The sequence below is a fragment of the Kogia breviceps genome, chromosome 2 (genome assembly GCF_026419965.1).
Source record: "Kogia breviceps isolate mKogBre1 chromosome 2, mKogBre1 haplotype 1, whole genome shotgun sequence".
In the NCBI taxonomy this organism is placed as follows: Eukaryota; Metazoa; Chordata; class Mammalia; order Artiodactyla; family Physeteridae; genus Kogia; species Kogia breviceps.
Window position 1 is genome coordinate 123,369,983 of NC_081311.1, and position 12,804 is coordinate 123,382,786.

General features: G+C 43.0%; 1 protein-coding gene across 2 annotated transcripts in view; it reads right to left on the reverse strand.

Moving 5' to 3' along the window:
- CACNB4 (calcium voltage-gated channel auxiliary subunit beta 4) overlaps positions 1-2,610 on the reverse strand; it is a 266,875-nt gene extending 264,265 nt beyond the window's left edge. The window contains exons 1-2 of one of the 2 annotated variants that reach the window (XM_059052303.2): positions 1,744-1,988; positions 1,434-1,517 (exon numbers count right to left, since the gene is read on the reverse strand). In XM_059052303.2, coding sequence (XP_058908286.1) covers positions 1,434-1,517; positions 1,744-1,752 — 93 coding nt within the window. In that variant the 5' untranslated portion in view covers positions 1,753-1,988. Of the gene's footprint in view, positions 1-1,433; positions 1,518-1,743; positions 1,989-2,028 lie in introns of those variants that run through there. The other variant, XM_067026037.1, reaches the window with a different exon arrangement.
- Between the last annotated feature and the right edge of the window lie 10,194 nt (positions 2,611-12,804).

Here is a 12,804-nt window from a genome sequence, read left to right on the forward strand (position 1 = left end):
CAAAAGTTTTAGTCAAACAGCTCATGGAATACACTGCTGTATAATTAGTATTTCTAAGAATTTGCAATAATAAAACACTACCCAAAATAGGCAACTACAAAATAACATAAACAAGATCCCAGTCACCTAACTCAATTTTTGTAAAAGATGAAGAATGTCTTTGCTTTATTAAATACGTAAATAATCTAAGCACTGCAAAAAGGATAGAATACACTTTCGAATGAATTCGGAATCCAAAATATATTTATTTTTTAAATGTACATGCTTAGTACTCACTGAATTAAAGAGTAGTAGGGATAATTTGTTTCTGCAGAAAATGAATGCCTATGTAATCAATATTATGTAAATATGTTCTATGGACTTTTTAGGAGAGGTCTGAGTCCAATTCTGAGTCTAATCCCCAATTCGTCATGGATAATCTGTTTAAATTGATGACAATCACTACAGAAACACACTGCAGCTGCCATCATAGGTTAAAAACACATTACACAATGATCTGAGTGACCCAGAGGGAAAAAAACTTCCCAAGGTCACTCCAGCAGCCCACAGAGGAGCCTTGGGATAAAAACGTCTTGGTTCGATGACCAAAGTCCTCCCAGGGTACCCCGAACTCACACACCTCGACAGTTTCTGTTCCAAAGAGAGATCAAGGTGATTCCCTTTTGCATGATCTCTCTAGCACCCAGCAGCTATGTAGGGGTGGTTTCTTTGCAGCGAATTAAGGAGCAATTTCCTGTGTCAAGGTAAAAGGCACCTCAGCATTCAGCGGAACCGGCGATTTTTAGTACGGTCAACACGCACTAGAACCACGCAGCAGAAAACAACCCCTAAGAAAGCAAACACTAAGTGCAGCACCACCGAGACCCCAGAAACTGAGGGCCGGCCTTCGCTTATTTCGATTTAAACCAGATCCACTGTCTTTCCCTAACTGAGCGAACCAAATAGGTCCCAAAGCGAGACCAAACTTTCTGTTCCAAGTGTCTTTCATTTGACCAGAGCTCGAAGATGACAAAGGAGAGTATTCAAAATAGGGCAAAATAGAAGAGCCCTCTAACTCTCAGCCGAAATCACAGCAGTTGTCCGGCCCCAGGGGCCCTGATCGCTCAAAGTCCAGTCACACGACTTAAAGAGGCTTCCTCACGCATCGAAGGTGCAAAAAGAAATAACTTCCAGTCTTAAATTCAACGTCCCTGACCTAAACTAGGTCCCCGCCGGCTTGTGTCCACACCCACAAACTAACTCCCAGGACCCGAAGACTTGGAAACCCCGGGTCAGAGGGTGAAGGACCAGCCGGAGCTCCCGCCCGCGGCCGAAAAACGACGCGCGGAGACATTACCAGCCGCTCCGGCACGTGCGGGCCGCGCTCGGCTTCCTGACCCCGCGCCGCGCGCTCGGCTTCCTGCCCAACCTGCTCCCCTGCGCCCGCCTCCTACCTGTCTGAGGATGAAGCTGGTCGAAGTGGTGCTGCCATCGGATCTTTTCAACCTGCTCCTCCGGGTCGTGGTGCCTCGGGCCACCTGGACTCGACACACGGAGCCAGAAAGAACCCGGTGAGGACGGCAGTGTGGAGCCGGGCGACCACCCCTGGCTAGAGTCCGCCTCCGGACACCAGATCCCCGGGGCCCCCCAGAGCCCGCACCCAAGTCTCCTCCGCGGTCCCCAGATACAGCCTCCACCCCACCCACCCACTCAAGCCTCGACGGCTGAAAAGGTGCCCGAGAAGAGCAGCCCGCGAGCACCCACCACATCCATTAACAAAGACTCTCAGGGAGCGGGGTCCGAGTCCCCGGCATGGGCTGGGGAAGGCTGCGGGCTCCGGAACGGGAGCGCAGAGACCCGGACGAGGTGAGAAGGAGGAGGAAGAGAAGGAGGAGAAAAAGGAGGGGCGGAGGAGGAAGGGACGCGGGGGGAGGGGCGAGGGAGCGGGGCCTCAGACTCCCAGGGCTGGGGGCCACGCGCGCCGGGCGCGAAGGCGGGGCGCTCTAGGGCAGCCGAGGAGGGGGGAGGAGGGGGAGGAAGGGGCGGTACCTGCGAGGTGGGCGAGTGCGGCCCGTCCGCGGTCCCGTTCTTGGCGTAGGAGGACATGGTTCACAGCCGCATGGCCGGCCCGGGCTCGGTGGGCGGAGGGCGGCCAGGCCGCCGGACGCTCGGAAGCGGGAGGTAGGGGAGGGCGGCAGGACTTCCCCACCCGCTCCCGGGACCGCGCCGGCTCCCGGGCTCCCTGCCCGCCTTTCTGAGAGCGCAACACCTTAAAGCGACCGAGACGCTTCCCCCGCGCCCGCAGCGGGGTCCCGGGCAGCGGACCCCGCAGGCGGAGGTCCTGCGGAGGGGGCTTCTCGGAATCTCGCCTACCGGAGCCGATAGGGAGAAGCGCTCTCCCACCTAGCGAGCGCCTTACATCAGAGCTTTCCAGAGGAGAAAGGGAGGGGGGGAATCTGGGATGGGGGTGGGAGGATTAAAATAGTCTGCACAGTTTAGAATGAGACAAAGGTGGCACGGTTCATGAATCAGGACTTTGGGAGGGACGCTGGTGCAGTGTGGCAGTGAGTGGGAAGAGCCGACCCAGGTGTGTGTGTGTGTGTGTGCGTGTGCGTGCGCGCACGTGTGTGTGCGTGTGTTTGCTGCACTGGAATTTTAAAAGGGCAAGAGTCGAACCTTTCTTCCGCGACTTCACTCATCTGCCCACAGTGGTAAGGCATGGGGTTTTGTGGTTTGGTTTTTGTCGGTGTTTTTGTATTTTGTGAACTCTAGCTTCAGAACCCCAAGCCAAACACATCCAGGCAGCCGCGGGAGACTATGACAGCCTGAGTCTGACGGGGATGCAGCCCCGCAGGAGACCAGCATACCCCAAGGAGTTTTGAAGGTCATGTTAGACCTGCTAAAAAGCAAGAGTTGGCCACGTGCCTCCCACTTCTACGCGGACATCTGTTTTCAAGGGAGGAAACTCATCTTTGAGATCATACACAATCTTTGCCGTTGTTGCAACCCTTGGTTTCCTCCTGCAAAAACGTACTAGAGATTAATTTGAGATCCAATTAAAAGCGAATTGTGGAGAAGAGGGATTTGAAGTAATAAGAAGAGGGAAGAAAAACATGCGAATTCAAAAATAAAGAGACCCCGTTTAATTACAGTAACTGCAAGAGAAATCCATCAATAAAATTTGAATAGTATCTCAAACTGCTAAATCAGCCCATGTCACTTTGGGTTCTAGTATTTTTTTTAGGGAAACTGCCATGTTTGTTTTAACAATTGGTTGGCCTTATTGAGGTCCTGATTATGTTTTACCATCCACCAGACACTTTCTTTCCATTCCCACCCCTTCACTTAATCCAGACCTTCAATATTTTGTAACAGCCTAATAACTAGTCTCCTTGCCTCCGGGCTCCCTGCTGGACACACACACACACACACACACACACACACACACACACACTCCATTCTATCTACACACTACAGGCAAAACCACTTTCCTAAAATCTCTTTGTCCAAGCCACTCTTCTCTAAAAAGCACTCATTGCTCTCAGCAGCCCACAAGACAGGGTCCATACTCCATAGTCCAGCAATCAAGCCCCTGCTTTTCTGGTCGCCGCCTCATTTCTCCAACTTGATCTCTAAACAGACTTTCCAGCAAGCAGACAGGTCTACTCATTATTACTCAGACACACCAAATACAATCCCACTTTAGCACCTCTGCCTTGGAATGTGTCCTTCCCCCAACCCACACTGGGCTGAATGCTACCCTTCTTCCCAGCCTGGCTCAGCACACTCTCCCTCCACAGAAATCTCCCCTGACCATTCCAGGCCTGGGTAGTTTCTTGTGCCCCTGAAAAACTGGAGCATTTATTCTCTGGGCACTTAGTGCAGACTGCCTTGGTTTAGTTGTTCTCTTTTTGTGAAAATCTAATTTCTAAAATAGATTTTTAGCTTTTTATCTTCCACTCTTATACCTCACATATAGTAGATATTTCATAAAGTATATGGGTAATGGTATGTCTGCCAATGCAGAACTCCTGCTTTAGTTACCGTCAACTCAATCCATTTTTAGTTCTCAACCATTTTCCTAGTTGATACTTACTCAATACTTACAGAATGAATTACTATATGGCACTGGCATTTGCGTTTTCTGCTTTTCCACTGCCCACAGTCTTACTACTTTGAGTTATCAAAAAAGAATCCACAGCAGCATGACAGTGAGGAGTTCTCTGTACCTACCTTACAGCAGAAATGGTGAAAATAGTTTCTAAAAAAATTCTTTAAGCTCTGGAAATGGTCCTGAGGGTATGCAGCCAATGAAGAAACCTTTATTCAAGAAAATTTACTAAAAGTCAGTAAGAAAAGTGAGCCTGTAGTACTTGAACTAAGACCTGCTTTCCCCTCCACCACCACCTCCAACCAGTTCAGCAAGAGGGAAACTTACTGTACACTGGTACAGCTGAGAACACAGGGCTCCCTCTCCCCTCAGCTCCCAGATGGAGGGTTATTTTCCTGAGAGGGACAGGTCATGGGGCATTTATCATCCTGCAGCAGCCACCTGTGGCTGAGGCTAAGTTCCCATCAAATATAGCAGAGAGGTGGGGGCTCCCTTTTTTAGCCCAGCCCCCACTTGTGGGATGGGGCTCTCCCTTGGACACAGTGCCACTGAGAATATTGAGGCCCTGATCACTCATGGGGAGACAAGCCAGGAGACCGGCCTACTGCCCCTCCCTACCAAGCACTCGGCTCCTAAAGTGAGGGTGTCACTCAGAGAGATACACCATTGTCCCCGCCCCCAGAACCAGAGCTGAAAGAATGAAGTTGGACCCCTACCTCACACCACGTACAAAAATTAACTCAAAATGGACCAAAAACCTAAATTAGAAAGTTTTACATAAAAATGTAAAACTATTAGAAGAAAGCATAAGGATAAATCTTCATGACCCTGGATTTGGCAATGGATTCCTAGATATGACACCAAGAGCACAAGCAACAAAAGAAAAAAAAGTAAACTGGGCTTCAAAATTTTAAATGTTTGAACTTCAAAGGGCAATATCAAGAAAGTGAAGAGACAACAGGATGGGAGAAAATATTTGCAAATCATATTCAATATATGTAATTAGGACTTGTATGTAAAAAAAAAATATATATATATATACACACACACACATATATATTACAGCTCAGTAATAAAAAGACAAATAACCCAATTTTGAAATAGGTGAAGAATCTAAATAGACATTTCTTCAAAGAAGATATACAAATGGCCAATAAGCACATGAAAAGATGCTTGACATTTTTAGTCTTTAGGGGAATGCAAATCAAAACCATGAGGACATCTCCCTGGCAGTCCAGTGATTAAGACTCCGATGTTCCGGGACTTTGTGATGGCACAGTGGTTAAGAATCTGCCTACCAATGCAGGGGACATGGGTTCGAGCCCTGGTCCAGGAAGATCCCACATGCCATGGAGCAACTAAGCCTGTGTGCCACAACTACTGAGCCTGACTGAGCTCTAGAGCCCGTGAACCACAACTACTGAAGCCCGTGTGCCACAACCACTGAAGCCTGTGCACCTAGAGCCCGTGCTCTGCAACAAGAGAAGCCACTGCAATGAGAAGCCCACGCACCACAACGAAGAGCAGCCCCTGCTCGCCACAACTAGAGAAAGCCCACGTGCAGCAAAGAAGACCCAACACAGCCAAAAATTAATTAATTAATTTTTTAAAAAAATACTCCGATGTTCCACTGAAGGGGACATGGGTTCGATTCCTGGTCAGGGGACTAAGATCCCGCATGCTCCATTGTGCGGCCAAAGGACAAAAAAACATACCATGAGATACCACTTTACATGCACTAGATAACTATAATGAAAACATAAGATACTAAGTGATGGCAAGGACATAGAGAAATTGGAAACATAATACACTACTGGTGGGAATGTAAAATGGTGCACCTCCTTTGAAAAACAGTCTGGCACCTACTCGAGTGGTTAAACATAAGGTTACCAAATGTCCCAGCAATTCCACTCCTGAGTATATACCCAAGATAAACAAAGGTATATGTCCACACAAAAACTTGTACAAGAATGCTCAAAGCAGCATTATTCATAATAGCCAAAAAGTGGAAACAACCCAAATGTCCACCAACTGATGAATGGATAAACAAACTGTGGTATCTCTATACAATGGAATATTATTTGGCAATGAAAAGGGATTAAGTATTGATACAAGCTACAATATGGATGAGCCTTGAAAATATTAAGCTAAGTGAAAGAAATCAATCACAAAAGGTCATATAGTGTATGATTCCATTTACATGGAATGTCCAGAATAAGGAAATCTATAGAGACTAGAAATAGATTAGTGATTGCTTAGGGCTGGGGGGATATTAAGGTGATAGCTAAGTGTACAGGGCTTCTTTTTGAGGCAAAGAAAATGTTAATAAAACTGATTAGAGTGATGGTTGCACATACCTTTGAATACACTAAAAAGCACTGAATTGCACACTTTAAATGGATGAATGGTATGGTATATGAATTATCGCAAAGCCTCTATTTTGAAAAATCTTCAGACTTTAAAAAAAGTTAACTCAAAATAGATCAGAGATCTAAGTGTAAAGTGCAAAACTTTAAAATGTCTAGGAGAAAAAATAGGAGAAAATCTACATGACTTTGGGTTTGGTGATGAGGTTTTAGATACACCACTACCAAAAATGTGATCCAACAAAGTAAAAATTGGTATGTTTGGTTTTATTAAGATTAAAAACTTCTGCTGTGTGAAAGACTGTTAAGAGAATGAAATAAGTCACAGACTGGGAGAATACATTTGCAAGACACAAATCTGATAAGAACTTGTAAACAAAATATACAAACAACTCTCCAAAGTCAACAATAAGAAAACCCTTAATAAATGGACAAAAAATTTGAACAGACACCTTACCAAAGATGGTAGAAAATAAGCATATGGATAGCAAATAAGCATATGAAGATACCCAACATCATTTGTCAATAGGAAAATGCAAATTAAAATGGCAATACAATACCACTACACACTTATCAGAATGGTTAAAAAAAATTTTTAATTGACAATACCAATTGTTAGTGAGGATTAGGAGCAACAGGAATTCTTTTATTTATTTATTTATTTTATTTATTTATTTTAATTTTTGGCTGCATTGGGTCTTTGTTGTGGTGCGCAGGCTTCTCATTGTGGTGGCTTCTCTTGTTGTAGAGCACAGGCTCTAGGCGTGTGGGCTTCATTAGTTGTGGCACACGGGCTCAGTAGTTGTGGCTCACGGACTCTAGAGCACAGGCTCTCGGTAGTTGTGGTCCATGGGCTTAGTTGCTCTGCGGCATGTGGGATCTTCCCAGAACAGGGCTCAAACCTGTATCCCCTGCATTGGTAGGCGGATTCTTAATCACTGTGCCACCAGGGAAGCCCGCAACAGGAATTCTTATTCATTGATGATGGGAATGCTAAAAGGTACAGCCACTTTGGAAGACAGTTTGTCAGTTTCTTAATAAGCTAAACACACCAACAGTCCAGCTTACATCCACACAAAAACCAACATGCAAATGTTTATAGCAGTTTTATTTATAATTGCCCCAAATTGGAAGCAACCAGGATGTTTTTCAATAGGTGAATGGATTTTTTTAAATGTGGTAAATCGTACAATGGAATACCATTCAGTGATAAAAAAGAATGAACTAACAAGCCATAAAAGGACATGGAAAAACCCTAAATGCATATTGCTAAGTGCAAGAAGCCAGTCTGAGGCTACATTTGTAGCTACATAAATGATTACATTTATATGCAATTCTAGAAAAAGTCAAGCTGTAAAGACAGTAAACAGGTCAGTGGTTCGAGATGGGGAGGGTTGAATAGGTGAAGCACGGGATTTTTTCGGGTGGTGAAACTATTCTGTATGACACTGTAATGGTGGATATTTGACACTCTATGAATCTGTCAAAATCTATAGAACTTTACAGCACCAAGAGTGAAATTTAATGTGTGCAAATTTTAAAAAATAATCATTTAGGAAGTTTGGCGATTCCAAGATGGGATGCAGAATGTGACAAAAGAATATTTTTTTTAAATTTTTATTATTATAAATACATGAAACAACTTCACTGAAGGGCGTGGGGGAAAGGGTGCTGGCCTAAGTAACTTTGGAAATGAGTACAGTCTGTAAGACTAAAGGCAAAAGGAACTGTGTATAAGCACTGTACCGCAGTTGACAAGTTGTTTCCTGACGGGGATAGGTTAACAATTCTGAAGTCACTATACTTACATACTGGAATGGGACAATTAGGTAAATAGATGGCCAGCATTGGGAGCCAGCTTTTCCACTGTTGGAGTGGAAGGTTACAGATGACCAAGAGGAGGAGGCTAGGGTGATCCATGTGGTAATGGATTAGAGTCAGAGACATTGGTATGAGCTCAAGGGTAGCTTGATATAGATTCAGATGGTTCCATATAGAAATGTTTATAGATATGTGTATATACACAGGTTAGTATACACACATATTTTCTTGCCTTCAGTTGAGGGCCTAGAAATAACTATATCTCAGCAGCAACAAATGCATCTAGAATCCAGGTCTTGGTTTCTAATACTATTCTCTAATAAAGGGGCACCTTGAAGAGCAACTAGGATCCAGGTCTTGGTTTCTAATACTATTCTCTAGCAAAGGGTCACCTTGAAGAAATGGCTGATTCTAGGAGTGGGGCAGGAAATATATAACATAAGCCTGGAGCATCTTAAAGTGCCAGAAAGTAAAGAAGTGCTAAAAACAAAAAAAAATGATTGGGAGTATATCAAAGGGGCACAGGAGCAAAATGAAAGAGCTCCCAAAGGCCAAAGCTGGAACAATTTGAGCAATAAAATAAAGTAGTATTGGAATATATCCTAATGTATAAAATAAATATCCATGAGTTCATAGTGATAAAAATAAATGATTAAATAAACAGAAGAGAAGAGACAAACCTTCCATGAAGAAGAATTCCAAATACTCTTATTAGATACTCCACCCTTCAAGGAGGAAAGCACAGCTGCCCCTCCTTCAGTATGGGCTACACATAGTGACTTCCTTCCAAAGAGTGCAACTTGGGAAGGAGAAGTGGAGAAACTTGACAAACACTACCTCAGCCAGGTGTTCGAGATCGATCAACATCAACGGTGATCAGGATGACAGTATGTACCCTTGGTATCACGTGAGGAGAAAGGCACTTTACCTTTGGGGTCTTCTTCCCACAAACACATAACCCCAGTCTAATCATGAGGAAAATGTCATGCAAATCTAGATTGAGGGACAGTCTACAAAATATATGACTGGTTCTCAAAACTGTCAAGGTCATCAAACACAAGGAAAGTCCAAGAAATTGTCACAGCCAAAGGGAGCCTGAGGGGACATGATGACTAAATGGCATGTGGTATCCTGGATGGGATCCTGGGACAGAAAAAGGACATGAGGCAAAAACTAAGGAAATCTGAATCAAGTATGGACTTTGGTTAATAATAATGTATATTGATTTTAATGGTAACAGATGTACCAAAGTAACATAAGATGTTTATAGGGGAAACTAGGTGTAGAACTCTCTGTACTATCTTCACAATTTTTCTGTAAATCTAAAACGATCCCAAGATAACATTTTATTTTTAAAAAGTCTAAAATTTCATAGCTGGAAGGGAACTTAGTAACCATCCAGAACAAGCCCCGCTTTTAGCAAATTAGGAATCTGAGCTCAGGAGAATGACTTGCTCAAGAGCAAATAACCACTATTACACTCTGCTTTCCTTCCTCAAACACTGAATGCTACCAAGTCACTTTTTCAGCTGCAAATACTCTTAATAAACTGTATTCTGTCACTTAATAAATACATTTTGAAAAGTGCTTCCTACAGTCGAAATCCTGTCTGAGGCACTGTTAAAAAAAAAAAAAAAAAGACATGATTTGCAGAACTCACAGAGCTCAGAATCATAAGATGGCAGCGGTTTCACGTTTTAAAATCAAATTACAACACACTTTGTCTAGGGTCCACGCACGTGGAGAATATTGTTTGTATTTTTAAGCTAGGAGCATACAAAATCACAACAGTAGCACATGTATTCAATTGCATTTATAGGTTTGTGTAATTAACCTTTTACATTTATGTCATAAAAATCCCAATGTAAATTTTCTGAGTTTTTGTCTTGGGAGGATCTACTTTGTCTTGTTCTAAAGAATTTCTCCAGAATTACCTCTTCTCCCCTCACCCGTCCCATAATGCTCTGGTTCACACTTTGCAAATTTGTTCAAAAGTCACATAAAGCCATGGACTTTCAGGATATTAAAGATTCTTATAGTTTCAGAAATTGGAAAAAAAATTCCACTTTCTTAACCCTAAAAAAGCTTATATGCTATAAAAGCCAGTAAAAATGCTATTCTCTGGGTACAATTTTAAAGGGTACAAATCATTCAGATGGTAATGGAAGTAAATTTTTAAAATTTAAGTTTGAAATATAACTACTGTGAAGATGACACATAAGTGGGGAATTATACTGAGATACTATTAGCTAATTTAAATTGTTTACTATTATTTTACCAGTCGTATTTGTCGTCTTTGCTTTGGTAACAAACAACCCTAAAATCTTAGTGGATTACAACGCCATGGAGCGCCTGTGGTTCTGGTCCAGGCAGAGGCTCTGTTCCTCTTGTCTTCCTATTCCCAGGCCCAGGCTAAAGAAGCAGCCCCTATCTGAGACATACTAGCTCTAAAGAGGGTAGAAAACAGAGAGCTACAGGAATTTCATGATGCCTCTTTAAGCTTCTGCTTAGATGTGGGCATTTGTTGCATCAGCTCATATCCCATTGGCTAATGCATGACATGCAACCAATACCAAAATCATTGAATGGAGACATACTACTCCAGAAGTCAAGAGCATGGGCAGATATGTATAAGCCTCTTCCAGGAAAGGGGGAGAGTAAAAAACTACAAAGAACAAAGAACCTCTATCCTTCATCATCTTCATTCTGCCATTTTGGGGTGGTTGTCATAAATAATGCTAATTCTTTCTATAACGTTGAAAGGAAACATTCTTCTAGAAGTTCAAATTAGGGAATTCCCTGGCAGTCCAGTGGTTAGGTCTCTGCGCTTCCAATGCGGGGGGCATGGGTTCAACCCCTGGTTGGGGAACTAAGATCCTGCAGGCTGCGTGGTGTGGCCAGAAATAAATAAAAGTTCATTGGTGCTGAATGTTAATTAAATTCCAACTAATATTCAAATACTGTACTAGTTTTCCTACCTTTTTGTCTCCAGTGAAGAACAAAGGCTTACAGAGATTCAAAGTTGTCAGAGAACATGAATGAATCTATACCAGTGGTTCACAGCAAGTATAAACATGTAAACATGAAAGTGGAGATATCCAGTATTGTCAGGACGATTACATAGAATTTGATTTTTCCTTAATCCCCATATCCTCTCATTGTGTCTCTTATTAATGTCACCTGCCTAAATTACCTATGACCTTTCAACCTTCTAGGTGACTCCTTTATTTACTGAGTGTTTTTCATAACCACTCGCTCCTCCTCCAGCCCATAGCAAGGGTCTGTGATGTACTGTTTCCTGCCGTGAGCCAGAAAGAAATGTTCACTGTGCTTCTCTGCTGCTTCAGTCCCTGAGCTCAGAGTGGAGAAATGAGCATGCTGTTCTGGAAAGCATCCATGAGTATTGTTCGATGAGCAATGGAGACACTGAGATTTTTTTTAAGAGCTATTGGCCTTATTGACAATTAGGACCCTAGCCCCCTTTGTCTCTTGACAGTTAAAATAATGTCCTATTCCCTGGATTCTAAGACAACTTGGAGTTTAAGATGCATCATTGGTTGAATAGCTTTGAGGGAATAAAATGAAGTCCTACAATACATGCCTATCCACTGTAAAATACATCCTGATTTCATACGTTAAAATGGAATGATTGTGATAAACAACAAGCACAAGGATAAGAAAAGTTAGAAGAAAACACACATTTATTGAATGCCAGGCACTGTGAGGTGCTATGCAGCTCTCTGCTATATCAATTTTTATTCTTCATTCCACAAATGTTTTATATGCCTATACTAGGCCCTGGGAATACACCAATGAGTAAAACACAACTCCAAGTTCAGAAGGATTTTGTAGACCTAGTGGGGGTAGGAATGCTTTCAGATACAAATAGCAAAACCCTACCAACAGTAACCTATACAAATAGGGTTGACAAGAGATAAAGACTTTTTTTTTCACATATGAGGAAGTCCAGAGGAAGAGTCTAGAACTGGTAGAGCTCTCAAAGGTGCCATCAGAGCCAGGTATCTGTAATCTTCCTGAGCCATCATAACTTTCTTCCTCATGGTCACAACATGGTTGCTTTATCTCCTGACATTGCATCTGCCTTGTAAGCCAGAAGGGGAAAGAGCCAAAAGCCTTTTCTTTCAAAGTTGTTTCTCTCATCCTAGAAAGCCCTCCCCAGGAACTGAATTGACTGAAACCGTGTCATTGGGTCACCCACGGCTGCAAAGGAGTCCGGGAACGCAAGCACTATTATCTTGTTTACTGATTTCCATATGGAGGAATATTAGTAAGATGGTTGGAAATGCACGGTGAGTAAAACTATAGTATCTGACACAGAGACAGATCCATATGACACACAGATCATTCCAATGCAATATGGCAACTAGCATAAGAGAGTTACAAGATGCTACCCACAGAAGGGCAGCAAGGTCTGGAAGCCAGAATCAGTGAAATTTGGGCTGACACGTAAAAACAAAATTTATTAGGTGATCAAAAGCATTTTAGGCAGAGAAAATAATAGGGCCA